The 26247-nt window shown below is 62.3% G+C and overlaps 4 protein-coding genes across 7 annotated transcripts in view; 2 read left to right on the top strand and 2 right to left on the bottom strand.

Annotated features, from left to right (window-relative positions):
* Nucleotides 1-2618, bottom strand: part of MYO1F (myosin IF) — a 33084-nt gene extending 30466 nt beyond the window's left edge. The window contains exon 1 of the mRNA XM_062178911.1: nt 2553-2618. Coding sequence (XP_062034895.1) covers nt 2553-2555 — 3 coding nt within the window. The 5' untranslated portion in view covers nt 2556-2618. The remainder of the gene's footprint in view (nt 1-2552) is intronic.
* LOC133749639 (mucin-2-like) overlaps nt 1-3570 on the top strand; it is a 30342-nt gene extending 26772 nt beyond the window's left edge. The window contains exon 4 of the mRNA XM_062178910.1: nt 218-3570. Within this exon, the coding sequence (XP_062034894.1) occupies nt 218-896 (679 nt within the window). The 3' untranslated portion in view covers nt 897-3570. The remainder of the gene's footprint in view (nt 1-217) is intronic.
* Nucleotides 3532-21917, bottom strand: ADAMTS10 (ADAM metallopeptidase with thrombospondin type 1 motif 10). Of its 4 annotated transcripts, none has more exons than XM_062178906.1 (25): nt 21860-21917; nt 18468-18654; nt 17906-18252; nt 17430-17586; nt 15122-15339; nt 12591-12674; nt 12352-12497; nt 12032-12075; nt 11762-11867; nt 11515-11661; nt 11215-11356; nt 9256-9363; nt 8789-8934; nt 8625-8688; nt 7885-7987; nt 7545-7678; nt 7296-7419; nt 6133-6213; nt 5895-6058; nt 5664-5790; nt 5422-5551; nt 5031-5235; nt 4723-4899; nt 4494-4653; nt 3532-4276 (listed from the first exon to the last, which is right to left on the bottom strand). In XM_062178906.1, exons 2-25 carry the CDS (start codon nt 18553-18555, stop codon nt 4167-4169), a joined length of 3312 nt encoding a protein of 1103 aa, XP_062034890.1. In that variant the 5' UTR covers nt 18556-18654; nt 21860-21917; the 3' UTR covers nt 3532-4166. The 4 variants fall into 4 exon arrangements, with proteins under 4 accessions (XP_062034890.1, XP_062034892.1, XP_062034891.1 ...); XM_062178908.1 differs by having other exon boundaries at nt 12591-12656; XM_062178907.1 differs by lacking the exon at nt 21860-21917 and adding an exon at nt 19388-19527.
* NFILZ (NFIL3 like basic leucine zipper) overlaps nt 21462-26247 on the top strand; it is a 31772-nt gene continuing 26986 nt past the window's right edge. Inside the window, exons 1-2 of the mRNA XM_062179351.1 lie at nt 21462-21475; nt 21751-22164. Of these exons, the coding sequence (XP_062035335.1) occupies nt 21462-21475; nt 21751-22164 (428 nt within the window). The remainder of the gene's footprint in view (nt 21476-21750; nt 22165-26247) is intronic.

Below are 26247 nucleotides of genomic sequence, written 5' to 3'. Positions count from 1 at the left end.
CAGTGTCAATGACCACCATCACCAACAACTCAACAACAACTCCCCCACAAGGACCATCGTCATCACCAACCTGCAACACCAATGTCAATGACCACCACCACCACCAACTCAACAACTCCCCCACAGGACCATCGTCATCACCAACCTGCAACACCAGTGTCAATGACCACCATCACCAACTCAACAACTCTCCCACAGGACCATCGTCATCACCAACCTGCAACACCAATGTCAATGACCACCATCACCACCAACTCAACAACTCCCCCAGAGGACCATCGTCATCACCAACCTGCAACACCAGTGTCAATGACCACCATCACCAACAACTCAACAACTCTCCCACAGGACCATCGTCATCACCAACCTGCAACACCAATGTCAGTGACCACCACCACCAACAACTCAACAACTCTCCCACAGGACCATCGTCATCACCAACCTGCAACACCAGTGTCAATGACCACCATCACCACCAACTCAACAACCCCCCACAAGGACCATCGTCATCACCAACCTGCAACACCAGTGTCAATGACCACCATCACCAACTCAACAACTCTCCCACAGGACCATCGTCATCACCAACCTGCAACACCAGTGTCAATGACCACCATCACCAACTCAACAACTCTCCCACAGGACCATCGTCATCACCAACCTGCAACACCAGTGTCAATGACCACCACCACCACCAACAACTCAACAACTCCCCCAGAGGACCATCGTCATCACCAACCTGCAACACCAGTGTCAGTGACCACGACCACCAACAACTCAACAACTCTCCCACAGGACCATCGTCATCACCAACCTGCAACACCAGTGTCAGTGACCACCATCACCAACAACTCAACAACTCTCCCACAAGGACCATCGTCATCACCAATTTATGACAACCAACATCAGTGACCACCACCAACTCAACAACAACCCCCCACAAGGACCATCGTCATCACCAACCTGCAACACCAGTGTCAGTGACCACCACCACCAACAACAGTTACACACGGCAGCTCCTGCAGAGTTCCCGAGGCTGAGTCACCACCCATCAGCACTGGTAAATCGGCAGCGCTTGCCCTTAACTGAGTGCAGCTGCTCCATAAAGCGCTTGCCAGCCACGGCTGCATTGATGCCGCCAGTCACCTCCGGCCCTCCCACCTCCGCAGGGAGCCCCCAGCCTCCTGGTCTCCGTTCATTGTTCTCTCCTACGTCTTTGATGCTCTCTCACCTCCCAGACCCTGTCTGCTTAGCCACTGTTGACTCAGCACTTCGCCGGGCTCCCTGGGAGGACTGCTGTTCTCTCGAGCAGCGAGTCGGTTCCTGTGTTCTTTGATCCTGGTCTGCCCATCTGAGCTCCCGAGTCTACTCAGTCTTGGAGGAGCTCCCATCCCGAGCTAGACCCCCACAGGGAAGCTTGGTTGCGACGTGGCCAGAGGCTCCTTGACCAGGGGTGTCCAGTTCCCCTTGACTTTCTGAAAGGCGGGGCTCTTCTCTCTCTGCCTCTGCCCTGCTCAGCTGCCTAGCACCCTCGTCTCTGTGCCAGCCACGCGCCCTCATCCTCACATCTGGAGCTGAGGGGGTGGCTTCCCCGTGGTCAGCTCTGGCTCCCTCTTACATGCCCAGCCAGGGCAGGGATGGGACACTGATCTTGCCAGGGGCGTTTGGATATGGTAACCTCGTCCGCGGACCAGCTGAAAGACTAGCCTGCTATAGATGGATCAGAATTTTGGATCCCACACGCTGTTGCCTCAGCAGGGCCAGACCAAATGATTTTGCGGACGTTATATGGACCTCGGGCAGGACGCTGCCCACCGCTCTACACCCATGATCGTGACAGTCTCTCCAACCTTCTCACCATCAGCAACAGCCCTCAACCTCAACAGGCAGTGACCCTCTGGCTGCAGACTTTCTGTTGCCATCGCCATGGGCAATGCCACTGAATGTGCGCAGTCTCCCCGCCTCCGCCCTCCGTGATTGCTACAGCTGAGCCACCCACTGCCCCCCGGGGCACGCCGTCACTGCACCCCACCATCCAGGAGACACAGCTTCCTCTCCCAGTTGTGAACTTTGAGCGGCCATAGCCACAGACCCCCCCCCCCCCCACCGGAGGCTCCAGTGCAGAAGCCCCCAAGGAGCCAGACCAGCCGTATCAGACCAGCTTCCAAGCCTGAGGCCAAGAGAGGGGAAGTAACTCGCCCCAGGCCACAGTAGGGAACGAGGGACCAGGCAGGGCTGGAAACTGGATTCCCTAGCCCCCTGCCAAGGGGTAAGTTCCTGAACCTGCGGCCCCTGTGTGATTCCCTTGGGGCTGTCTTCTGTGTCTTGGACCACCTGTGGCTGCTCCCCTCTACCACTGTGTGGCTGCACCCTCTCCACCAGCGTGGTCCCTGGTAAGGGACACTGGGGATACCCAAGCCACACTGAGGGACCCTCAGAGGGTCTGCCATTCTGGTTCCCATCACCCCACTTTCTTGTGGTTTTCGGGGCACCTCTACCTGGCTGGTGCCCCCCCTCCCTTGCATGTCCAGGACCACCCAGGAAGGACTTACCATTCTTTGGGGCTGGTGTCTGTGCCTCCTGGGGGGCACCCGAGTGGGCTGTGACAGGGTACAGGTTCAGGGGGGTCCTGGGGGTGGCTGGGGCATGGCCTTCCTCCCGCTCCTTCACTCCGCTCCCAGCCCTAGTTCCTCTTACCGTGGCGGTCCCCCTCTCACTTCCTTTGACGGGAGGGGCCCTGGCCCTGGGGGCGGGGAGAGCCTCGGAGGTGGCAGGCAGGGCCCACAGAGCTGGGGCCCCAGGCTGACAGCCCCCAGGACGTCCCTCCTCCGGCTCCCCAGGGACAAGAGCTGCAGCCAAGGGCCTCGGGTCAGCCGGCCATGGACCGAGCTGCTCAGGTCTCCTCAAAACTGGGGAGCAGGGTTTCAGACGTTTGCCCTGGGAGCCCCCACAGGCGAGCTCCCTCTTCCAGAGCCACCTCTGCCAGCCCTCCCCGCACAGCCACCCAGGGCAGCCACGCCTGTCTGGGTGTGGTTGCGTCCGGGAAGGGGGAGGGGGACCAGGAGTCAGGTGCGGCTGACCCAGGCTTTGGATGTCAGCTCTGGATTTAACACCACCACCTTTGCTGTGCTACCCCTGGGACATCTCGGTCTCCCCATCTTTCTCAAGAGCCCTTCTGGGTGGGATCCCTTGTGTTAACGTGTCCTGATCTTGGAGACACCGACACACCGCGTCCTCCTCCAGCCATGTAAGGCAGCGCTTGATCCAAGTGGGCACCGGCCTCTGGTCCATGCCCGGGACTGGTCTTTGTCTCTGCCTGGCAGGGCATCCTCCTTGGGGGTGGCCGGGCACGGCGCCCCCTAGCAGCTGCTTCTGGGAAGGAGCCTTTGTCTCTGCTGAGTCAACCTGGCAAACTCGGTGGTGAGAGCCACGCACAGGAAGGCCCCGGGCCTGGGCAGGTCCCGGGCCAGCGTGGGTAGAAGCCCCTGCCCTCTGCAGAGGCTTCCCTAGACACACAGCCACACGCCGACATCTACACAAGACAGGACTTTATTGAAGTAGGGCTTCCTGGCAAGGAGGGTGTGGGCCCCAGGGCAGGGCCTGTTAGCACCGTGACGGGGTGGCCTGGATGGTGGGGTCCTCCCTGGGCACGCAGGGCAGGGGCTGGGGCGGATCTCCCCCCACCGCTCAGCTCAAGGGCAGCTGTAGTAATTCCCCTGCAGGGGGCGCAGACCTGTCCTGCCGCCTCACCCCAGGTCAGGCAGTGCTGGGGGCAGGGCACCTGCAGACCCCTCCCCACCCCCACTCTTCACAGTACGTATTCCGATCACAGGGGGAGTGGGGAACACTGGCATTCCCAAAGGTGGGTGCAGAAGGCGCTGGGCTGAACACTTGTGCCTTCTCCCCAGGCCTACTCTGGAGTTGGGGGCGGGGGTCTCACTATGTGAACTGACAGAGGGGCTGAAGAGGGGCCCTGGGAGGGTGGAGGTCACCAGCCCTTCTCCATCCCCCAGCCAGGGGCCCTGCAGGGATTCCCAATAAATAACTTCCGGTTGCATCTCACCCTCCATTCCCAGCTCCCCACCCCCTGGGGCTCCCTCGGTGCGGGAGGGGGAACAGGCTGCAGCCGGGTCTCCCTAGCTGTGGCTCCGGGTGCCGCGCTCCCCCTAGCGGCCGTGGCAAGTTTTGCAGCACATCTGGCGGAAGTAGGCTCGGCTGCAGAACTGAAATTTGAGCACCAGGGGGCAGTAGGCGACCTTGTTCACGTCCTTGCACTCTGTGGGTGGGGGGAGGAAAGGAGAGGAAATCAATATGAGGCACACAATGGCACAGGTGGGCAAAGTTCATGGAGGCTCCCAGGTGCCTGAAACGCTCTTAATAAACGCTTGGATGCAAAGTTTTTTGTTTCTTTGGCTCTGGGACTATGGTCAGGAAGCCCCATGCCCTCTGTGGTCTTCCTGGTTGCTCGCTCCCTTGTCCTGTTGCCCACATACCTTCGGGGCTGTCCCCAGGGGGCGTGCTGTCACACTTGGCTTCACACTGTTGTGTGGCGGGCGGCCGCAGGGCCTCGGGGCACTCGCGCGATGGCTGGCCGGTGTGGCTGGTGCAGCGCACAGAGCGCTGCTGCTGCCCGAAGCCGCACTGCGCAGAGCACTGTGGGAAGGGGGCGCTGAGCTCAGGCGTCCAGCGGAGGGCCCCCACCCCTGGGGTGCCTCTGCGTACCTCGCCCCACTCGCCGGCAACCCAGCGGGCTGGGGGGCAGCGGCGCAAGTTGCAGCGCATGGTGGCAGGTGGCTTGGCGGCGGGTGGGCAGTGTGCAGGGGGCAGTGTGGCTCGCTGGTCTGCGCTCTTGCAAAGTACCACGCGGTGGCGGAGGCCAGGCCCACAGCTGGGGGTGCACTGCAGTGGGAAAGGGCGTTTGGGGCTCGGCAGGGGGAGAAGGGTCCAAGGCGCAGGACCCCCCCTCCCCTCCCCCAACCGGGTCATTCCAGGTTCTGCCCCCACCCAGGGAGCATAGTGGGCGGGCTGACCTCAGACCAGTCGAGGGCCGCCCACTCCGGAGGGCACGCGGGGCCGTGACAGGCCTCCAGCACTGGCGGACGCGGCTGCGGGCAGGCGCTGTCGTCCAGCGCCTTCTCCTCGGCCGCCGACACACGGCGCTGGCACACTACGGAGCGGCTGCGCACGCCCGCATCACAGCTGCGGCTACAGCGTGACCAGTTCCCTACGACCCAGCTGTGGGGGGCGCGCGGGGGTGAGCGGGTGCGTAGGCCAGGGGACCACCTGCACCTACGGGAGGCTAGGCTGGGCTGGGCCAGGCCAGGAGGGCAGGGGAGCACAGTCACCCTGCCTCCCACACCATCCTCTCCCCCCCTTCTCCTGGGCACCAGTGTCACCCCAACCCATCCTGGAGGCACTCACTCCGGCGGGCAGGGCTCCGTGTTGCAGGCGCGCTGCCTCTTGGGCAGCTTGCTGTGGGCGCTGCAGTGGTGTGGGGCCACTGCCGAGCGGTCTAGCTGATTGCGGCACTCCACAGCCTGCACCTGGCTGCCTGGGGGAGCAGAGGGGCTCACTCAGCCCCATGCATCCCCGGGAACCGCGTCCCTGTGATGCGGGGGCAGAGAGAGCCCGGAACCCGTTCCCCAGCCCCACCCGGGCCTCACCACCCGCGCACTGGGCGGAGCACTTGGTCCAGGGCGCATAGTGCCAGGAGTAAGGCGGCAGCGCGTCGCGGGAGATAGGGGCGTTGAAGCGGTAGCGGAGAGCAGGCAGCTCTGTCCGGGCCAGCACCTGCAGTGGGCGGTGGGGGAGCGGCCGCAAGTCAATTTCACAACGAATAATCTGGACCTGTCTCTCGGATGTTCACCTGCCTCTCGCCCCAGCCCCGTGGTTACCATGACGATGAGGGAGGCGTTAATGGGTCCCAGGGCTTCCAGGCTCTGCGTCTGGTTGGGCCCCTGCCGCAGCTGAAAGGTGGTCCCGGCCAGGGGCAGGCGGTGAGGCTGGGGGGTCCCCGGCAGCCCCTCCAGCAGCAGGGACTCCTGATCACCCTTCAGGGCTGGAGACAGCGCAGGAGTCAGAACCACACCCACTCCCGGATCCCACCCTCCTCCTCCCCCAGCTTCTGCTCACCCAGGTGACTGAGGGACAGGTTCAGGTCCTGGATGAAGATGTGGACGGAGCCTTTGGGGATCCACACGACGTCCTCGTACCCTGGACGGTGGCGCTCAACTGTCACCCATCCCTTGCATTCACCCCCCCCCCCCCATTCTTGGTCCCCAGTGGTCACAGCTAACCAACCGTTCCCATGCTACAGGGACATCCCACCGCACCCTGTAGAAGACACGTATCATCACTCCCATTTTACAGATGCCAAAACTGAGGCTCCGGGAAGTCAGCTTCCCTCAGGGAAGAGGCCTAGGCTGGGATTCGAACTCAAACTTTCCTGTCTTCCTGACCACCACAGTGACTGGATGCACCCTCCTTCATCCTCCTGTAAGCAGCAGGGTCGGGCCTGGACAGAGGGGAAGGGGGCGCCCCAGGGCCCCCAGCCACATAGGCTGGCCACCTGTGCCTCCCAAGCACCCTGGCTGATCTGGCCACATCCCCACACTGGCCCCTGTTGGATCCCACGCACCCCTTGGCCTGGCTTCTGCATCCATTCCAGTCTGTCTCAGGGAAGGGGTCATTTGGTGCTGCAGCCCCCAGGGGTCAGGTGTGCCCAGGCCAAGGGATCCTCGGTGTCCACCTCCACCCTCCACCACTGGACATCACTGCCATGTCTTTTGGGCTCCTGTGTCCCCAGTCCTCACCTCGGGGACAGCAGTCATCGGCATGTCCGTGTGGGCTCCTCCTTCCCTCCCTCTCCTGCACCCAGAAGCCCTCACTGGCCCATCACTGGCTGCCCCTTACAAAACCCAGGGAATGACGCCCACTCGGCAACTCGCTCCAGGGGGGCCGCCAGTGGTTCCTGCAGACTGGACAGAGCCCCCAGCTACCTCCCTCCCTCTGAAGCGCTTCCACCTTCCCAGGAGTTCCTGGGTTTCCTGATCTCACCTGCAGCTCCCGGCTCACAGATGATGGCCAGGGTTCCCCCCCCCCCCTCGGGAGCCAGCATGAGGCCCCCACCTGCAGAGGGGAGAGATTTTGGTTCTCATCCCCTGAGCCACCGATGGCCAAGGTTTTGCTGAGACCCTTCCTGATCCCGGGTTGGGGCACTTTGTGGGTGGAGTCTGAGGAGTTGCTGGTCTTGGCCCCGCCCCCAGCCGCCTGGGGCGGAAGAGAGGGGTGCTCACCGGCCCCAGGTGAGGCTGCGCTGAAGACGCCCTCGATGGTCTCGCAGGCGCTGCCGTCGCCCCCGCACACTCGGCATTTATCTTCTCGCAGGTCCGAGCCCAGGACCCGGTCGCAGCCCACGTGCTGCGTGCAGAGCGCATGGTAGGGGTGCCCTCACGCCCCGCCCCCGCCCCCCACCCGCACCCCGCGCCCTCACGCCCCGCCCCCGTCCCCCACCCGCACCCCGCACCCGCGGAGGGCCCTCCCACCTTGCACTCGCCGCTGACGCAGATGTCCACCGTGTCCGGACGGCAGGGCGTCCCGTCCACGACAGCCGCCGCCCTCTCGGTGTAGAAGTTGAAGCCTTCTGCGAGGCAGGTGAGCGAGCAGGCCTTCACGCCCCCTGGGGGGCACGGCCCCGTCAGACCCAGGCCAGCCCACCCGGGTCGCTGTGCTCGCTCCCTGCGGGAGGTGAGGCCCAAAGGAACAGACCCCAGACCCAGTAGGAACTAGGGGGGCCCAGTGTTCAGTGGAGGCGCCCTGGGTGCTCCGGCCCCGGGCTGCGTCCATCCACCTGCTGCCGGACACGCCCCCAGCGTCCCCTCTCACCCCCTCGGTAGGTTTTCCACGTGTAGAATTTTCCACGGAAAGGAACGCTGTCAAATTCGGAGCACTGCATTTCCCGGAAGTCCTGGGAGCCCGGGGGACAGTCCTGGGGGCGCCAGAGAGAGGGAGGAAGGGACAGGTGGGCGGGGATGGAGTTAGAGCGCAGAGGTGTCGCTCCAGTGGCTGGGGTTGGAGGAGTGAGGCTGGCAGCAGAGAGCAGGCTGTGACACAGGTCCAGGCGCGACTGGGCTGCCGCTGACCTGGGCTAGGGGCAAGCTGGGGACGACCCCCGGGTTTCTGGTTCAGAGCAGAGGGCCTTTTCTGGGGACAGGAGGCAGAGATGGGTGAAGCCGCTGTATACTAGAGGTATACAGGAACACCTGTCTACACCCAGGTCCCAGCCACTGGGAATCCCTGCAGGTACATAGGGGCAGCAGAGAAGCCGGGGAGGGGGAGGCTTGTGTGTGTCCGTGTAGGGGGGGTTCCAGCAAGATGGTGGAGGCCCCGGCGAGGCAAAGTGAGGAGAGGCCAGGTGTTGGGCAGGCCAGGCGAGCTGTGAGGCGAGGAGGCAGCTCCACCAGAGTTCCCAGGCAGGAGGAAGGAGGAGATGCAAGGAGCCAGGCTCCGGGGTGGGCTGCTTAGCCAGGGAAGTGGGGGGCGGCCTGCGGGGGGCCACAATTCTCCCAGAGCTTTCTCCCGAACTGGGGACAGGGGTAAGGGGCCCGGGGTCTCGGCAGACTCACGTCGGTGTTGCAGGAGCGATGCCGCCGTCTCTCACCCAGGCAGTACTTGCCCCCGATAGTTGGCCTGGAAGACACGAGTGGGAAGGGGAGAGGAGATGGGGCAGGGGGCCATAGTGGGGACGGTGGTCTCCTGGCTTGTGGGGCAGGGGGTGCTGACGGCTGACCTGGGGCTGTCGCAGTGCCTGCTGGAAGAGGACACGCCGCCGCCACACGTCCGGCTGCAGTCGCCCCACGGGGTCCACGGACCCCAGGCCCCATCCACGCCTTCCGGCCGAGACCCGAAGGGGACACACACCCGCTTGTAGCACCACTGCGGAGTGGGGGACGGGGAGTGGCGAGAGTGTCTGCAGACACTGGCGGGGTAAGGCCCCTGGCTTCCCCCCACCCCCTCTAGGTCGGAAGTCTCGGCCCTTCTGGGACGGGGTGGGAGGAGCAGTCAGAGGCGGGGAGCGAAGCCGGGGGCAGAGTCAGCTAGCACGGGGCGTGGCCTAGGTGCCAGACGCCACCAATGGGGTGAAGCTGGAGCACTGGGCCAGGCGTGCGGGGCGGGGCTTGCGGCCAGGGGGCGTGGCCTCAGGCGCGTGCGCGGGGCGGACACGCCCTGCAGGCTCCGGGCGTGGCCTGCGCTCACCCCCTTGTCGATGGTGTGCGTCTGGCACAGCGTGCCCTCGGCGGCCGGGATGCTGTTGGTGATGCACCTGTTGCTCTTGCTCAGACACCACAGCTCGCTGCACACCTCCTGCGGGCCGAGGCGCCCGCTCAGGCTCGCCCCCCGACCTCCGTCCCTCGGGCACCCCGCCTGGCTCGGGAACACCCAGGCGTCCCGCTCTCCGCAGGCTCGGAGCTGGGCCAGCGGCCAGCGCTGCTGTCCTCGGGCCTCACCAAGGCTTCGCAGGGCACGGCTTGCGACTTTTCTGTCACTTAAGTACTTAGGGGACACCCCCGTGCATGCCACACACTCCCGGGGTGGGGTGTTCGGGTAGACAAGGCCCCTTGCTTGGGGTCAGGGAGCTAGTTAGCCCCCTAAGGCACAGGAAGGGTGGATTCCGGCTTCCTTTTTGGGGTGCGCACAGCAGCCCAGGGTTGAAATACTGTTCCCCTACCTGTACCAGGGAGAACCCGATTCTTTCACGATGGAGGGGGTAGGGGTTTGGGAGGTCTTCCCGACTTCCCCCAGTGAAGGCCCCAGCTTTTTCCTGTTTGAATCTGCCTTGGGCTGGCACGGGCCCTGTCCGTGCCACTCTGATCTCAGGGTAATATCCCTGGATTTGCCCCCTTGGGCCACAGTGGCCCGGAGTCCTAGACCCTCTGGCCCACATCCTGCTTCGTTCTTCCCTGTTAGAATCATTATGTAACCCCTTCGCGGACCCTAACCCTTCCAGGCCTTGACCATCTAGGGGTTGGGCCAACCAACAGCTGTAGGAAGTGGCCTTTCCAGGATCAGCCACTGCCACCCACGTGGGAGACCTGGACGGGGTCCCTGGCTCCGGGCTTTGGAATGCTGTGGCTCATTTAGGTAGTGAACCAGAGGATGGACGATCGATCTCTCTTCTCTCTCTGCCTTTCAACAGAGTCAGCAGAGCCAGTGCCCGTCCAAGCTTGCTCTTCTGCAGGTGGCTCCCCTTCCCCACCCCCTGGTAGACTCTGGGGTGCAGAGACCGGGGGCTGAAACTCCAGCTCTGCCATGTTCTCCAGTCGTCTTGGGCCAGCCACCCCACCCCCAACCCCACCAAGCTTCAGTCCGGTTCTGTGGGGGTCAGTGACGGCAGTCAGGAGCTGACAGTGCACATCACACGCTCAGCACGCAGCGAGTGCTCGGTGCCAGCCATCCCCGTCATCATCATGGGGGGCAGCCTCAGAATTCTTGAGGAATCCATGAAAGGGGGCTGGGGTGGGGCTGGGGAGGCAGACAGGAGGGGACTGTTCATTCCACATACGCGGTTCCAGCCTCCTTGTCTCCTGTGGAACTTACTCCCTGCTTGTGCACCAACCTGGCCATGAGCTTGGCCATGGCCCCGGAAACTGACCCTTTGAGGAGGGTGTGGAGGACAGGGGCTGGACTCTGAGGGGTGGGGGAGTGTTCAGGGAGTGGAGAGAGGTGGGTGGAGGAGGGGCGGCAGCCCCACTGCCCTTGTGGCTGAAACAGGAAGCCAGCAGGTCTCCTGCTTGGGGGGGGGGGGGCTGGGCATGGGACTCCCCACCCCCACCCCCTGCTAGCTTCTCCACGCACACAGGAAGCTTTGGGAATTTGAACCCCGGCTCAGAGCCTATCCAGCCAAGGGCTGAGGCCAGGGACATGGGAGTTCTGTCCAGCTGAAGATGGCCAGTCGCTGGGCCACTGCTTGCTCCCACCAGGTCCGCTGCTTAGTTAAAAGCCATCCAGGAGAAAGCCTCGGGCCACTGGTGCCAGACAGCAGGTGGCACCCCCAGCCCAGCCCTTCAGCCAGGGGCCTGGAGAAGCCCGAGATCCGGTCATGCACCTGCAGCTCCCCTGCCCCCGGGGGGGCTCACTTCACCGCCCCCTCCCCCTGGGGGGTGCCCCGTGCAGCCCCTCCCCTCCCAGGAAGGAAAGCAGGAAGGCTCTCTCTACCCCGTATTTACACTGACGCGATTTGACGCCATGCTGGAAGCGGCACTGCTCGTCGGCATCGTAGGCCTGGCCCGGTGCCACCGTGGGGTACACGAAGTCCTGTCTGGGAGGCCGGTTGTTCAGGCAGAGCCCCAGGCCGGAGCTGTGGTGGCAGAAAGCAGCAGCCGTCACACCAGGGGCCTCTGGGCCAAGAGCTCGCCCCCAGCCCCCACCGTATCCCCCCTTCCTGGGGCTGGGCTGGGTGTCGTGGGGAACAGCTGATATGGGGGGGCCCCCCGCTGGGTGTGACCACGTGCTCACTCCAGAAAGCTGGTGATGTAGTCGCGACTGCACGAGGACCACACAAACGGATTGGTCTTCATGGTGATGTGGGCGGCCATGAGCTTGGCGGGGTCCTGGCCACGGGCCCCACAGCTGTTGCCCACACCATCGTGGTTCATGCCGAACCTGGGGAGAGGGATGTCGGCTCCGCCAGGTGCCTAAAGATCTGCCTGGCTCCTCCTGTCCACCCGCTGCCGCTGTGTCCCCCCCCCGCCGCCAGGCTCACGTGTGCCCGATCTCGTGGGCGATGGTGAACGCCGTGGCCAGCCCGATGTCTTCGTTGATGCTGCAGCTTCTCTCTCGCTCACACATCCCGCCCACGGGGGCCAGACCTGGGAATCGGCACATGGGGAGAGGCTGGGGGCTTGGGGCCGTGCTGGCCCCAGAGGGTAGGGAGTGGGGGGCCCTGCACCCTGCCAGGCTGCACCCGAGGGCTGGCTCCCCCCTTCCTCCCCAGCCCACAGCTTCCTTCATCCAACCCAGGGGACTCGGGTACCTAGCGTGCCACAGGGCTTGTTTTTGTAGATGCAGATGTCATAGCTGGGGAAAGAGAAGGGGGCAGTGAGGGCACTGGGCTGCGTGCCTCAACCCTGCTGCTTCCACGGGGCCCCAGCTCTGGGGCCTTTCGCTGCACCCCCAGCTGGAGCTGACGGGAGCATATGAGCGAGCGACTGACGGAATGACCGAATGACAAGGGAGCAAGCGAGTTCACCAGAGTCCACCTGCCCAACGCCCCACCCCCACCCAGGCTCCCAGCAGACCCCTGCACGGACCCGGAGGGTCCCCTGCTCTGCTCGGCCCCTCCCCGCCCCTCACCGCGTGATGAGCACTGCTGTGTCATGGTTGGCCACACCGTTCTCTGGAATGGCGTTGCCATGGCCGCTGTGGTTGACGATGGATTTCTGCCACTTACAGAAGCTGTCCAGGGACTTCCCGGCATGGTGGGTGATCTCCAGGGTGGGCTGGGGATGGACAGAGTGAGGCGCATGGGCGCCTAGCACCCCGGGGACTGCGGGCGGTGCTGGCGCAGCGGGGCAGGGGTGGGGCCCTCGCACCTGGTCCTCGGTGAGCAGGATGAGACGGGTTACCAGGATGTTCACGGTGTTTCCCAGACTCGAGTCCTGGAAAAGTTTGGCAACCTGACCTCCAAGAAACAAGAGAGACCAAGTCTTAAGAGGAGCCCAGAGTAGAGAGCAAAAAGTAGCGGTCAGCATCGTGGTGCAGCGGGTGAAGCCACCGCCTGTGACGCTGGCCTCCCACACGGGCACCGGTTCAAGTCCTGGCTGCTCTACTTCCGGTCCAGCTCCCTGCCAGGGGCGGAACGGGGCCCACGTGCCTTAGTTCCTGCCACCCACGTGGGAGACCTGGATAAAGTTCCTGGCTCCTGCTGGCCTAGCCCTGGCCATTGCAGCCATCCGCGGAGTGAACCAGTGGATGGTACCTCTGACTTTCAAATAGATTAATGTCTAAAAAAAAGCCAAAAATCAGCTTTAATGAAGTAAGTAGCTCCTATGTGCTGGGTCCTAGGCTGAGCCTGTGGCACACGAGGCAACAACAACAAAGGCCACGGGAAACGTGCGTTATCTTTTAATTCCATTTCCCATGGACTCTGTGAAGCAGCCTCAAACGTGCTTTGAGGAGCAGGCCCTGCGAACACCCGGCTCTCACACAGAAGGCTCGGCGCTCCCGGCCCGTGGTGACTCAAGGCGGGCTCCCTCCTGGCGGGCCCCCTTCCAACTCACCCACCCTGGCTGCCAGAGGTGGCCTGAGCGCTGTGCACATCTGGCTTCCTCCAGAGCCGAGGTGGGCCTCTGGGGACCAGCAGGCGCCGGACAGAAGGAAGCAGGAAGCGGGGCCCCGGAGGGATCCCAGGCTTTGCAGGGGTCATGGTCTCCCTGTCTTGGAAACTCCCCGAAAGCCCAGCAGAAGCTAAGAAACAAAGCCCCAGGAAGGCAGGGCCGGGACGGAACCTAGGGTGGCAGAGGCGGCGTCACGGCAGCATCTTGGCCAGCCTTCTGCCCGCCAAGCTTCTCGGCCTTCTTGGCTGTCTCATCAGCTACTTCCTGGGCGCCAAGCGCTCTACCTGGCTTCCCTCCCGCCACTCCTCGGCCCCTCCAGGAGACCCCAGTACGCGGAGGGGGAGCTAAGGCTCAGAATCTAACACAGGAGCCAGGCACACCTGCCCTGTGTCTGCGGCTCTACCCCCACAGGATCCAAAATGTTCCAGCAGACAAAAAAGCTAAGTCTACACTGATCACAGATGTTTCTTGTCAATACTCCCCCAAACAGTGCAGTATAGCAGCTGTTGACATAGCATTGATACCACTGAAATTACAAGTGGCCGGCGCCGTGGCTTAACAGGCTAATCCTCCGCCTTGCGGCACTGGCACACCGGGTTCTAGTCCCGGTTGGGGCGCCGGATTCTATCCCGGTTGCCCCTCTTCCAGGCCAGCTCTCTGCTGTGGCCCGGGAAGGCAGTGGAGGATGGCCCAAGTGCTTGGGCCCTGCACCCCATGGGAGACCAGGAGAAGCACCTGGCTCCTGCCTTCGGATCAGCACGATGCACCAGCCGTAGCGGCCATTGGAGGGTGAACCAACGGCAAAAAAGGAAGACCTCTCTCTATCTACTCTGCCTGTCAAAAAAAAAAAAAAAAAAAAAAAGAAATTACAAGTGATGTGGGGTTAACTACACAGGTGAATGTAATATGCACAGGTGATACGCGTTTTCGATAAGAGACTCTGGCCTCCTCCATGGAACGTCCTTGGGCCAATTCTTTGCAGATACCATGAGAGAACTGGGGGCCAGCTGCACTGTGGCTTAGTGGGTAAAGTCGCCTCCTGCAGTGCCGTCATCCCATATGGGTGCCGGTTCAAGTCCTGGCTGCTCCACTTCCAGCTCCCTGCTAACGGGACTGGGAAAGCAGTGAGGGATGGCCCGGGTGCTTGGGCCCCTGCACCCAAGTGGGAGACCTGGAAGAAGCTCCTGGCTTCAGCCTGGCCCAGCTCTGGCCATTGTAGCATCAATCAGCAGACAAAAGATACCCTCCCTCTCCCTCTGTTTTTCCTATCGCTGCCTTTCAAATAAATAAATAAATCTTTAAAAAATAAATGAACCTGCCGCTTGCAGGCACTTGCTAAGGCTAGTACGACACGACACACGTAGGCACGTCTGTCTGTCCGTCTGTACCTACGTATAATTCCCACAGGCTGGCCTCCCACACACAGGGAAGAGGGTACTTCAGAGAGTTCTCTGTTACAACTCATTCAGTCCACCTTGGCCTTATGAAGTGCGTACCATTTTACAGATGGGTAAGCCAAGGCAGAGGGCTGGAGTCGCTTGCTCAACAGCACACAGGTAAGGATGGCAGAGCTGGGTTTTGAGCCCGGGTAGGCTGCCTCCACTCCAGGGTCTCTGTTCCTAGCCTGGTACCTCTCCCCTCATTCACGGCCACACAGGGCTCGCCTCCGTACTCAGTTCCCCTCCAGCCCCAGGTAAGGCAGGGGGGCTTGGGTGAGAGGGCCCCACCTCTTTTCCCCGCCCCCTGGGGGCTCAGGGCTCCGCGCCCGGGGAGGGGAAGGCACTTACAATGCTCATGATGGCCAGCACATACTGCTCCACGTCTCGGCGCCCGTGGTACGCCACCATCATCTTGTCGGCCACCACCAGGGTCTCCACGTAGTGCTCTCGGCTGACGGAGCGCTTCAGGCCCGGCTGGCCTCGCTCCGTGTCGTTCCCCAGGGGCCTGGCGGGCGGCGGCTTCAGGGTGCGCAGCCACCACGGCCGCCCCTTCCACGGCTTCTCGTCTGGGGAGGCCAGCAGAGCAGGGACCTCCCCTCAGCCCTCCGCCACGCGCCACCCCAACAGCCTGCAGGGACGACTCCTGGACCTCGCGCTGCCTGCTCTTGTAGGCGGTCTGTAACAGGCTGTCTTGTGCCTGACCTGCCAAACACCTCTCTTCTACAGGGCATCTAGCAGCAGAGTCGGGCTGTACCTCGCCCCGCTGTCTGAACATTTGTTTGGATCTCACTGTCACCCAGGTGGGCCACGGCACCCCCATGGCCACGCTGTACGATGAGCCAGCTGTTCCACCGCACGAGTGCCCAGTTCAGCACCTGCCTGCCCCTCACTGCTAAGGGGCTGCACATCAAGGCTCTGCCCTACCCCCTGCCTACACTACACTTGCACTGGCCTCCTGGCTCCCCATGGTAGCACCACCTAGCTTTCTGCTGGTATGACCGGCTGCAGTTGTAGGTGGGAACTACAGAAAGTTCACAGGGGGGCCAGCGCTGTGGTGCAGCAGGTTAAGCCGCCACCTGTGATGCCAGCATCCTATATAGGTGCCAGATGGAATCCTGGCTGCTCCACTTCCAGCTCCCTGCTAATGCACCTGGGAAAGCAGCAGAGGGTGGCCCAAGGGCTTGGGTCCCTGCCACCCATGTGTGAGACCTGGATGGAGTTCCAGGTTTCTGGCTTTGACCTGGCCCAGCGCAGGCCATTGTGGTTATCTGGGGAATGAACCAGCAGGTGGAAGATCTCTCTTCCTCTGTAATTCTGCCTTTCAAAACCAAAAAATCTCAAAAAATTAGAAAATAAGAGAGTTCATAGGAAGAGAATGAAAAGATAAATTTATATTGGTGCAAAAATTTTTTTTTTGGCCGGCGCCACGGCTCACTTGGCTAATCCTCCACCTGCGGTGCTGGTACCCCGGGTTCTAGTCCCGGTTGGGGTGCCGGGTTCTAGTCCCAGTGGCTCTTCTTCCTGTCCAGCTCTCTGCTGTGGCCGGGGAAGGCAGTGGAGGATGGCCAAGGTCCTTGGGTCCTGCACCCGCATGGGAGACCAGGAGGAAGCACCTGGCTCCTGGCTTTGGATCGGCGCAGCACGCCGGCCATAGCGGCCATTTGGGGGTGAACCAACAGAAGGAAGACCTTTCTCTCGCTCTCTCTCTCTCTAACTCTGCCTGTCAAAAATTTTTTTTTAAATCCATGCATGAAAAATGATTATGAAAACAAATGATGGAGACATCAACATTTTTTGCATCAAAATAAAGTTACCTTTTAAAAAATTATTAATTTATTTTGAAGGCAGGCAGACACACACACATGATCTCTCATCTGCTGGTTCACTCCCCCAGGTGCTGGCAATTGCTGGAGCTGGACCAGGCTTCAGCCAGGAGCCTGGAACTCCATCCGGGTCTCCCACAAGTGGGTGGCAGGGACCCCAGCACTTGAGCCACCACTGCTGCCTCCCAGGGTCTGTTTTAGCAGGAAGCTGGAGCCAGGAGCCAGAGCTGGGCTATTCCCAGCACCCACCCCTACACTTATCTTGCAATTCCATTTTCCGAAGAACATTCTGAAGAATCTCCCACGTCTGCCAGTGTCCTACTCCCAGACTCCTCCGCGTCCCCGCTGTCGTACTTTCCCTTGGAACAGCATGCCGCTTTCATAACCATAGGATTATCCTGGCTCATGCATTCCCGACCGTTGAGCCCCTAACTCTCTCCTATCTGCCTCACTGGAAATCCGACCTTCGGTTGGGACAATGCCTGACACTGTCCTTTTTTTCCGCCTGGTATTTTGACTGTACAGTTGTCCAGGTATCTGACACACCAATCTGTCACTCAACTGATCGGACAATGCTCTTAGCATGGTTTTCACCTGAACTGGTTGGATGAGCCAGCACGCCTGTCTGGCTGTCTCCCTCACCACTGGGTCGGCCGGCCAGGGGAGGGACGGAGTGCTCCACCGACCCTTGCACCTCCCAGCTGTCCTGCTGCCGGCAGGTGGACGGCCACCCACATCCCGCCACCACCGTGTCTGCTTCTCAGCTCTTCCATTCTTGCACCTGCTGACCTCCAGGTGCAGCCCCTCTGCCCATCCCCGAGGGGCAGGTGTACCTCTCACTCCACAGGCTGTGTCCAGGTGGGGATGACGCAGTGAGGAACGCTTGTACACCACGTGGGGGCCGCTCTCCTCCGGTCCCCGGGGACCCTTGGGCCCGCCTTGCAGGGGCTCAATCAGGTACTCTTCCTCGTCTGCCACTATCAGGCCATGCTGGGGGGGGGGGGGCGGGGGCGTGACAGACAGCGCAGGTCAAGTTCTGGTTCCTGAAACCCCACCTCCACCTTTATGAGTTCTACTGGGCTCACTGTGCTCCTGTGATGATCATTTCTTGAGGCAGATTTCAGCTTGCTCATTCTCAGCCTTCCCTAAGGCTATACATTTTCCTCTGCATACTGCTTTGGCTGCATCCCCCAAGTACCAATGAGCTCAAAATCCTTTGCCCCACTACCAGCCCCTCTCTGGCCTATCTTTCAGACTGTTTTTCTTAACTGTGGCCACTCCCCCCTGCCGCCCAGAATCCTCAGCTCACCAGGCCCCCGCAGGTGCTGATGGCCACATGGGAGCTGCCGGCCTGGCCCTGCAGGTGGCCGGCGTAGAGGCAGTGAGGTCGGGCTGCCCTCTGCCAGGCCAGGCCCTCCCGTGTCCAGTACTCCACGGAGACGTGGCCTGCCAGCAGATGGGGGCTGTGGGTCAGGTTCAGCAGGAAGTGGGTGCTGGGTGCGGACACCTTGTAGAACAGGCGGGCCTCGGCAGTGGCCCCTGCGCCCCGGCGCTGCCTCCGGGGGACAGGCGGTGAGAAGGCCAGCAGCGCCCCGTTGTGGTCCACGCGGGTGGGGAAGGCAATCTCATAGCTCTCCAGGCTGGACAGGAACTCACCTGTGGGTGGGGAGGTCTGGGGTGGGCTCGAGCAGTTTGGGCTGATCCTGGCTGCTTGGCTGACGACGGTGGTCTCGCTGCCCTTAGAAGCCAGGACCCTGGCTGCGAGGCTCTGCCGGCTTCAGTGAGCCCGGGTCATCCCCCGCATGACTCCCAGCCCAGCCCACTAACCAGCTCCTCGCCCCCTCCCTCTGCCACCCCCAAACTGCGCCTACCTTGAGATCGGAAGGCATGTGTGACTTCGAAGGTGAGGCCCAGCCCCAGGGTGAGGGCCCAGCGGAGCAAATGGCAGGCAGGAGCCATAGGGGCTACGTGTCCACATGTCTCTCCCCAGCCCCGGCTGCTGGCAGCCCTCACAGCGCTGCCGTCCCGGTTCACAGCCTGGGCATCATCACCCAGTTTCTGGAGAAAGGGAGGGGCGGGTCAGGGAGGGCCGGCCCGGCCAAGGCCGCTGGCGTCCACCCCCTTCTCCAGCAGGGACAGCCACAGCATTCCCCCAGCCTGAAGATGAAGACTGCCCCCCTCTCCTCCTCCTCCCCCCTCCCCCCACCGAAAAGACCAGAGAATGAGAAGAAACCAGTTTGGAGAAGGTGCGCCTGGCCTGGGGGAGGGGGAGGCAGAGAGGGGCTTGGCAGGGACCCAGGAGGGGCAGTGAGTGTGGATCTGCCACCCGAGGTCGCGATCAGGCCTTCCAGCACCCCCGACTCCCCTGTTCCTGACCCCCAGCTGTGAGTAGCATCGCCTTCCTGCTCCCGCTTAGTCTTCCTCCCTGGAGCTGCTTCAGCACCGGCTGCCGCCTGCCCAGCCCACACCACACTGGGCCACCGCCCTGCTGCGAGCCCTCCCTCTGCTCTCCTGCCCTGCCCCCGCCCTTCCCCGCTCTGTAAAATCCCCCTTAATCACACGCTGTCTTGTTGGCTTTGCAGCCGGGCCAAGTCTCAGAGCCCATCCCCAAACAGGGCAGTTTGGCTGCAGGGGAGGGAGCCGGGTTCCTGCCGGCCGAGAACCCCACGCTCCCCTGCTGCTTCCTGGACCCCTCCAGCGACGGGCGGCTCACTCACACTTTGCTCAGCCGGGCTAATGCTACTCCTTGGGTTTTTTTTTTGTTTGTTTGTTTCATCATTATCATCGTTACCTTTTGGGGGCTTCAGTGGGTGCTGAGGTGCGGGACCCCTGAGTGGATCCTCCCCACGGCTGCCGCCTGCCCTGGGTGAGGGGGGGGGGGTCTCTCTGTGCCTTAGTTTCCTTTTCTGCAGAGCCCGGGCAGGGAGAGGGGGACAAAGAGGAGGAGCTGGGTTGGTCCCCACTGGAGCTCCAGGGTCACTGGGAAAACCCAGAGCCGGCTCCTGTCTTACACTCACTGCCAGTGAGACCGTCCCTCCCAGGGTCCCTCCCAGGCCTGTAGCCGCTCTCTCTCTCTGGTCCTGGCTGCAGCGTCCCTGCCGTCCTGCCCGGTTCCCCAGCACTCCCCCCCCCCCCCCGCCACGGCTGGCTCAGCATGCAAGGACCCAGCAAAGGTGTGCTCACAGGTGTGGGGCAGGGGCAGGGCAGGGAGAATGGGTGATGGCCTGGGTGGGCTGCTGGGACGATGCAGGGGAGGGCAGGGGACCATGAAGAGGGCAGTGGGTCTGCGGGAGATGGGGTCCCAGGGGCAGGAGACTCCAGTCAGGAGGAGGACTGGGAGCAGGGGGTTGGTGGGCTACCGGGATCCGTGTGTGTGTGTGTGTGTAAGTATATGTGTACACTGTGTTCATGTGTGTATATGCTGAGCATGTCCGTGTATGTGGTTCTGTGTGAGTGCAGTGTCCACGTGTGTCCATGTGTATGTGTGTACGTGCCATGTCCGCGTATATGTGTGTGCACCACGTGTGCTTCTGTGTGCAGTATCTGTGTGTCCATGTGTGCATGTGAGTGCACAGCATGTCCGTGTGTCTGTGTGTGTCCACGTGTATATGCACGCTGTGTCCGTGTGTATGTGCGTGTGTGCACACTCAGGCTGGGCCACTGCCCCCAGCCCCTCCTCCCAGAAGGCAGGAGGGAGGTGCTGGCCTGCAGGAGGAAATGCCTCAAGGAAAGTGCCCGGAAACTGAGGCTCCGGCCTGGCCCGGGGACCCTGGAGAGACCAGAGCTCCACACACACACCTCCAGGCTGGGCTGGGCTCCCCCTGCACCGGGCCACGGCCACAGCCGACCAGGCAGAGGCCCCACTGCCCCAGCCGGCCACAGCCGACCAGGCAGAGGCCCCACTGCCCCAGCCGGCCACAGCCGACCAGGCAGAGGCCCCACTGCCCCAGCCGCCGGCCTCCTCCTGGGCTTTGGCCGCACATCTGGCCCAGCAGGCAGGAGGAGACAAAGGCCGCCTGCCGCCTGTGAGGAGGGGCCCCTGCGCTCCCCCAGACTCCCCACCCACCAACCAACAACCAGCCGCTAATGAAAGGCCCTGAGCGAGCACCACTCCCAGAGACAGACCCGACAGCCAGCGGCTGCGGTGGCCTGGGTGACCACGCAGGGGAAGTGGGCGGTGCCAATTCCACACCCAGACACACAAACACGCACGGCGACCACACCTGCACAGCCGGGGCCTCGGCTACGGCCCACACGCACCGGAGACCCAGAAGGATGCTCTGGGCCCCAGGCACACACACACATGCACAGTATACATACAGCGCACATGCATGGACACACTTGTGCACACACACAGAATGTACACACAGTGCACACATATGGACACACTCGTGCACACATGGGTGCACACAGTGCAGACACATGCACACACGGACACATTCACACACACAGACATGGACACAGTGCACACACAATGCACACACATATGAAGACACAACCATCAGACCCATGTGTACACAAACATACACACTCGGTGCACACACACAATTCATACACCGCACACACACACTGCACAGTTCAGACACTGCACGCACACACTCGGTGCACACATATGCACACACATACTTATTGCACACATACACAACCACTAGACTCGTGTGCAGACATAAACACACTCAGTGCACACACATAACAGACAAGGATGCACCCTGTACACACTCACTGCACACACACACAGGGCACAACCACAGGCAGACACATAACCATCAGATCCATGTGTACACACACAACTGTGCAAAACACACTTAGTGCAGGTTGCACACGTGCGCACACACACACTCAGTGCACACACAACCATCGGACCCATGTGCACGGACAGGCAAGTGGGGGGGAAACACAGACACAGGAACCCGCACGCCCCGGGCCTACACACAGACTCACACACTCATGACAGGCGCACGGGCCTACAGGCAGACACGTCCACACCCGCAGTGCACCAGCTCATCCACCCAGACACCCCCCGCCGACACACATCGGCCCAGGAGAGCTGGCGGCGGGCGCACCCGGTTCACCCCGCGCTGGGGGACGCCCGCACGCACCTACGTGGACGGCCGCGCGCACCCCGCGCACACCCAGGCGCTCCCGCGACCCCAGGGTGCGCTCCGGGACATCACGCACCGACACGACGCACGGCGGGGCGGCCCGGCGCCACCCCCGTCCCGGGCGCAGGCACACCACGTCCCGCACCCAGCCCGCTCGCTACCTGCGCCGCCGCCGCGGGGCCTCCCGTGCGCCGTGGACGCCGCCGCCGCCGCCGTCTCGCCGCCCCGCGCGCGCAGGAAGGGAGGGAGCGAGCGCGCGCGGCGGCGTGGCCGGGGGAGGGGGCGCGGGGAAGGCACTTCCTGAGCCGCCTGCCAGGGTTATAAAAAAACCCCCAGACCGCGCGCGGCCAGAAACCCCGCCCGCCGCCGCCGCCGCCGCCGCCGCCGGCCTGGGCCGCGAGCTGGACGCGAGCCAGGGACCCGGGAGCTCGGGCCGCCGCGCCCCGCCCGGGCCGGGCGCCCCACCGTGCACGGGGGCGGGGAGCCGGGAGGCGCGGGGGAGGGGGCGGGGAGAGGGTGGGGGAAGGGGAGGGCAGCGCTGGGTGGGGGGCGAGTGGGGGAGGGGGCGCTCGCTGCCTCGGCCAGCATCAGCAGCTTCGGCCGCAGCTGTTAGTTATTGACCGGCTATGGGGCGCCTCCCGTGTGCCAGGCGCGGTGCCCGGGGCGGCCGGCTAGACCCGCCCTCCCCAGCTCCCCTCTCTGCCCCTGGGCGCCGTGCCGCTGTGAAGTGGGGCCTGGTTGGGTCCCAGGTCACGGAGGAGGAAGCCGAGGCCGGAGGGGGGTGAGGGGCAGCGGAGAGCGGACGGAGCCGCTGCGGGCCTGGGGGTGTCCTCGGGCTGGGCTGGGAACCCCCGGGAGTGGGGCCTCTTGGTGCCAGGCTGCGGGGGTTGGGTGGGGCTGGCAGGACCGTGGCCTTCGCTTGTTGTGAGGTGCAGAGCGGACAGACACGCGAGGCCCGGTGGGATCTCCCTGACCCTGGAGTCCCAGACTCCTGTAGCCCCCAGCATCCTGTTCCCCCCCCCCCCCCGCCCCCGGCTTTTGGGGCTCTGGGCCAGATCGGAAGGGCAGCAGCCTGTCCTTGGGTGCTCTCCGCTCAGGGCCCCGGCACCCCCACTTGAGGGACAAGTCTAGTGCAGTGTCTCTGGCCGCTGCCCCTTAACCCGTGGGCCTGCTGGGGCCCAGCCTGGGCTGCCGTCCACCTGAGAGCCTTGGTCCATCTGACAGTGACCCAGTTTGCCCAAGAGCAGATGGGTGTCTCCAGAGCACAGTGGCAAGTTTGGGGCTTCCTTGCTGTGACATCGTTTATTCTCTGCATCCACTGCTTCCCACGGCAGCCCCAGACTTCCCGTGGGGCAGGTGGCCTGATGGGCTGGTTGAGGAGCAGGCAGGGACGCCACCCCCTGCTGACAGCAGTGTGTTGCTACTTCTGGAGGAAATCCCGGGAAACAATGTTGCATTTTAAAAAATGGTTTATGTATTCGAAAGGCAGAGAGAGAGAGGTCTTCCATTTGCTGGTTCACTCCTCAGATGACAGCAATGCCTGGAGCTGGGCCAATCCGAAGCCAGAAGCCAGGAGCTTCCTCCCGGTCTCACATGGGTGCAAGGACCCAGGTACTTGGGCTGGCTTCCACTGCTTCCCCAGGCTCCTTAGCAGGGAGCTGGATGAGAAGTGGAGCAGCCGGGGCTCGAACCAGAGCTCCTCATGGAATGCAGACGGCGGCTTAACCCGCTGTGCTGTCACGCCGTCTCCGGGTTTATTCTACTCTCAACATGAGCCTCCCTGACTAGAATCAGGAGGAAGGAGTTTACAATATCCCTGGTACCTACAGGAGGGCCTGGAACGTATTGGTTTGCAATATGGAGTATACAGGGAGCTGGCATAAGGCTGCTGAGAACGTGAGGTTGGCCTTGTGGCTTGAATGTTAAGATGGAGACAGTGGGGCTGAAAATGCGGTAAGGGGGTTCATTCTGTTTATCGAAATCAGCTTAGACTGACTTAAGAAATTGGGAGGTGTAGGGGGAATAATGGGGTGCAGTACTCCAGTGCTGCCACTGGAGGGCGCTATAGAGGCCCACTCCCTTGTTCCTGGTTTGGTGCAGGGGAATCCCGGGGCACTGGAGTCACTGTTCAGGGGTGACCTCTTAGTGGCTGGAGTCCCTATTTTTTTTTTTTTTAAAGATTTATTTATTTGAAATGCAGAGTTAGGGGGAGAGACAGACATAGATCCATCTTTCATCCATTGGTTCACGCCCCAAATGGCCACAATAGTCGGGGCTGGGTCACACTGAACCCAGGAGGGTCTTCTGGGTCTCCCACGTGGGTGCAGGGGCCCAAGCACTCGGGCCATCCTCTGCTGCTTTCCCAGGTGCATTAGCAGGGAGCTGGATCAGAAGTGCAGCAGCCGGGACTTGAACCTGCGCTCAAATGCCACCAAGCCAGCCCTGTGAGGCCCCCTGTTCTTAACCCATCTACTAGATGTTTTCCTAGCTGCCTGTCTTGGTGTCCCCTTAAATGTTGAGACAGCTTTAAAAAAAATTGAAAGCCAGAGTGATGGAAGGAGAGACAGAAAGATCTTCCATCTACTGGGCCACACCCCAAATGCTTTAGGCTGAAGCCAGGAGCCAGGAGCTCCATCCAGGACTCCCACATGGGTGGCAGGGACCCAAGTACTTGAGCCATCGTCTGCTGCCTCCCAGGGTGCGCCTTAGCAGGGAGCTGGATTACAAGTGGAGGTGGGGCTTGAAGCAGATGTGCCAAGTGGGCCCACACACGGGCCCCAGATGCCATGCAGGGAGCTAGAAGGATGGCTGGTGGGGGGGCGGTGTCAGCCAGAGGCACAGCACAGGCCAGGGCCTGGAGCCGGACGTGAAGGGCAGGCAGCGCCCTTCCTTCTGACTAGAGTCTCTACCCAGACCCCCTCTGGCAAATGTGCAGGCCTCCCCTCCCTACCCCCGCCCAGCAACTCAAAGGGTACATTCATCTCTCTCCGCTGGGGTAGACCAGATGACCTCATCTACAGCTGAACTCACAGTGCTCTGAGGAAAGGGGTGCCCCCTCCACACCCCCGTGCACTTTAGGGTCCAGGAGGAGGTGGCTGAACCAGTTTGAGACAGAGGCTGGAGGAAGACCCTCCACCCTGCCCCAGGGCCTGGAGACCTGGGAGGCTGGAAACCCCCAGCCCTTGCCATCAGCCCCTAAGGGCACCCCTGGAGCCCCACATGCAGCCGGCTTGCCTCGAGCCCGCATCCCTTGGGTGCAGCCTGGCCTTGTAAGACGCGGGGTTACTTCAGAAAGTTCATGGGAAACGGGATTAAAGGGCGAGTTTTGGGTGAGCATTTATTTGGTCTAGCGGTTAAGATGCTGGTTAAGACGCCCAGGGGTTTGAGGCCCCATTCCAGCTCCCTGCTAATGTGCACCAGCGGTGATGGCCCGAGTGCTTGGGCCCCTGCCATCCGTGTGGGAGACCTGGCTCGAGTTCCTGCCTCCAGGCTGTGGCCTGGCCTGGCCCCTGCTGTTGTGGGCATTTAGGTGTTAACCGGTGGATGGGAGTTTGCTCTGTCTCTCTCTCTCTCTCTCTCAAATAAATACAAATCAGCACAGAATAGTACCTGAGCCTGGAGCTCAGAAAAGCAACTTCCTGGGGGAGAGAAGGGATTTAGGGGGTCCTTAAGGGAGGAGTCCGGGGGCCGGCATTGTTTGCAGCAGGTTAAGCCACTGCCCGTGACACCAGCAGCCAGCCTCCGAGCGCCGGTTCGAGTCCTGGCAGCCCTGCTTTGGCTCCAGTTTCCTGCTGATGCACGTGGGAAGAAGGCCCACGTGCTTGGGCCCCTGCACCCATGTGGGGGACCTGGATGGGGTTCCTGGCTCCTGGCTTTGGCCTGGCCCAGCCCTGGCTGTTGTAGGTCTTTGTTGGGGGAGTGATGGAAGTGGATGGAAAATCTCTCTGTCTCTGTTGCTCTTTCAAAAAAATAAATCTTGAGAGAGAGGTGCTCTGGTCAGGTGAGGCAGGTGGGGACAGTTCAGGACAGGTGGGCTAGGACAGCTGCATGCCGGTCCCTGAGGGGTGGGGAGGCAGCAGGTGAATTGGCAGCCCTGGAGCCCTTGGGTTCTTAGGGGATCCTTGGTGGTGACCTGGCCCCTAGGCCAGGAGCAGAGTTCCCATCTGAGGGGCCAGATGGAGGTTTGGGTCTGCCAGGCTGTACAGGTGCTGGCTGCTGGAGGGGACGCCCTTGTCCTTGGCTTGGTCCTTCTAGACCCTCCCTTGACTACCCCCTGGCTGCATCTGGTGTCCCTGAGCGTCCAAGCTTCCATCCTTGTGACCCCGGTCTCTGCGTGGCCCCAGTGCCTCCCATCTAGGCTTCGAGCAGTGGGCCAAACATGGGGCTGTTGCTGCATCGTGGCCGCCCCAGTGCCTGGCACCTGGGAAGCCCCCTGCTCCTACTTCCTGGGTTTCTCCTCTGCCCCACTGCCCTTCAGCTTTTGGGCCTGATGTTATAGGATCACTGTTCTTGGGGCGCAGCCCCTTCCAAAGGTCCTGACCCCAGTGAC

This window comes from Lepus europaeus, chromosome 20 (assembly GCF_033115175.1).
Source record: "Lepus europaeus isolate LE1 chromosome 20, mLepTim1.pri, whole genome shotgun sequence".
Lineage (NCBI taxonomy): Eukaryota > Metazoa > Chordata > Mammalia > Lagomorpha > Leporidae > Lepus > Lepus europaeus.
This window is presented reverse-complemented; position numbering and strand designations above follow the sequence as displayed.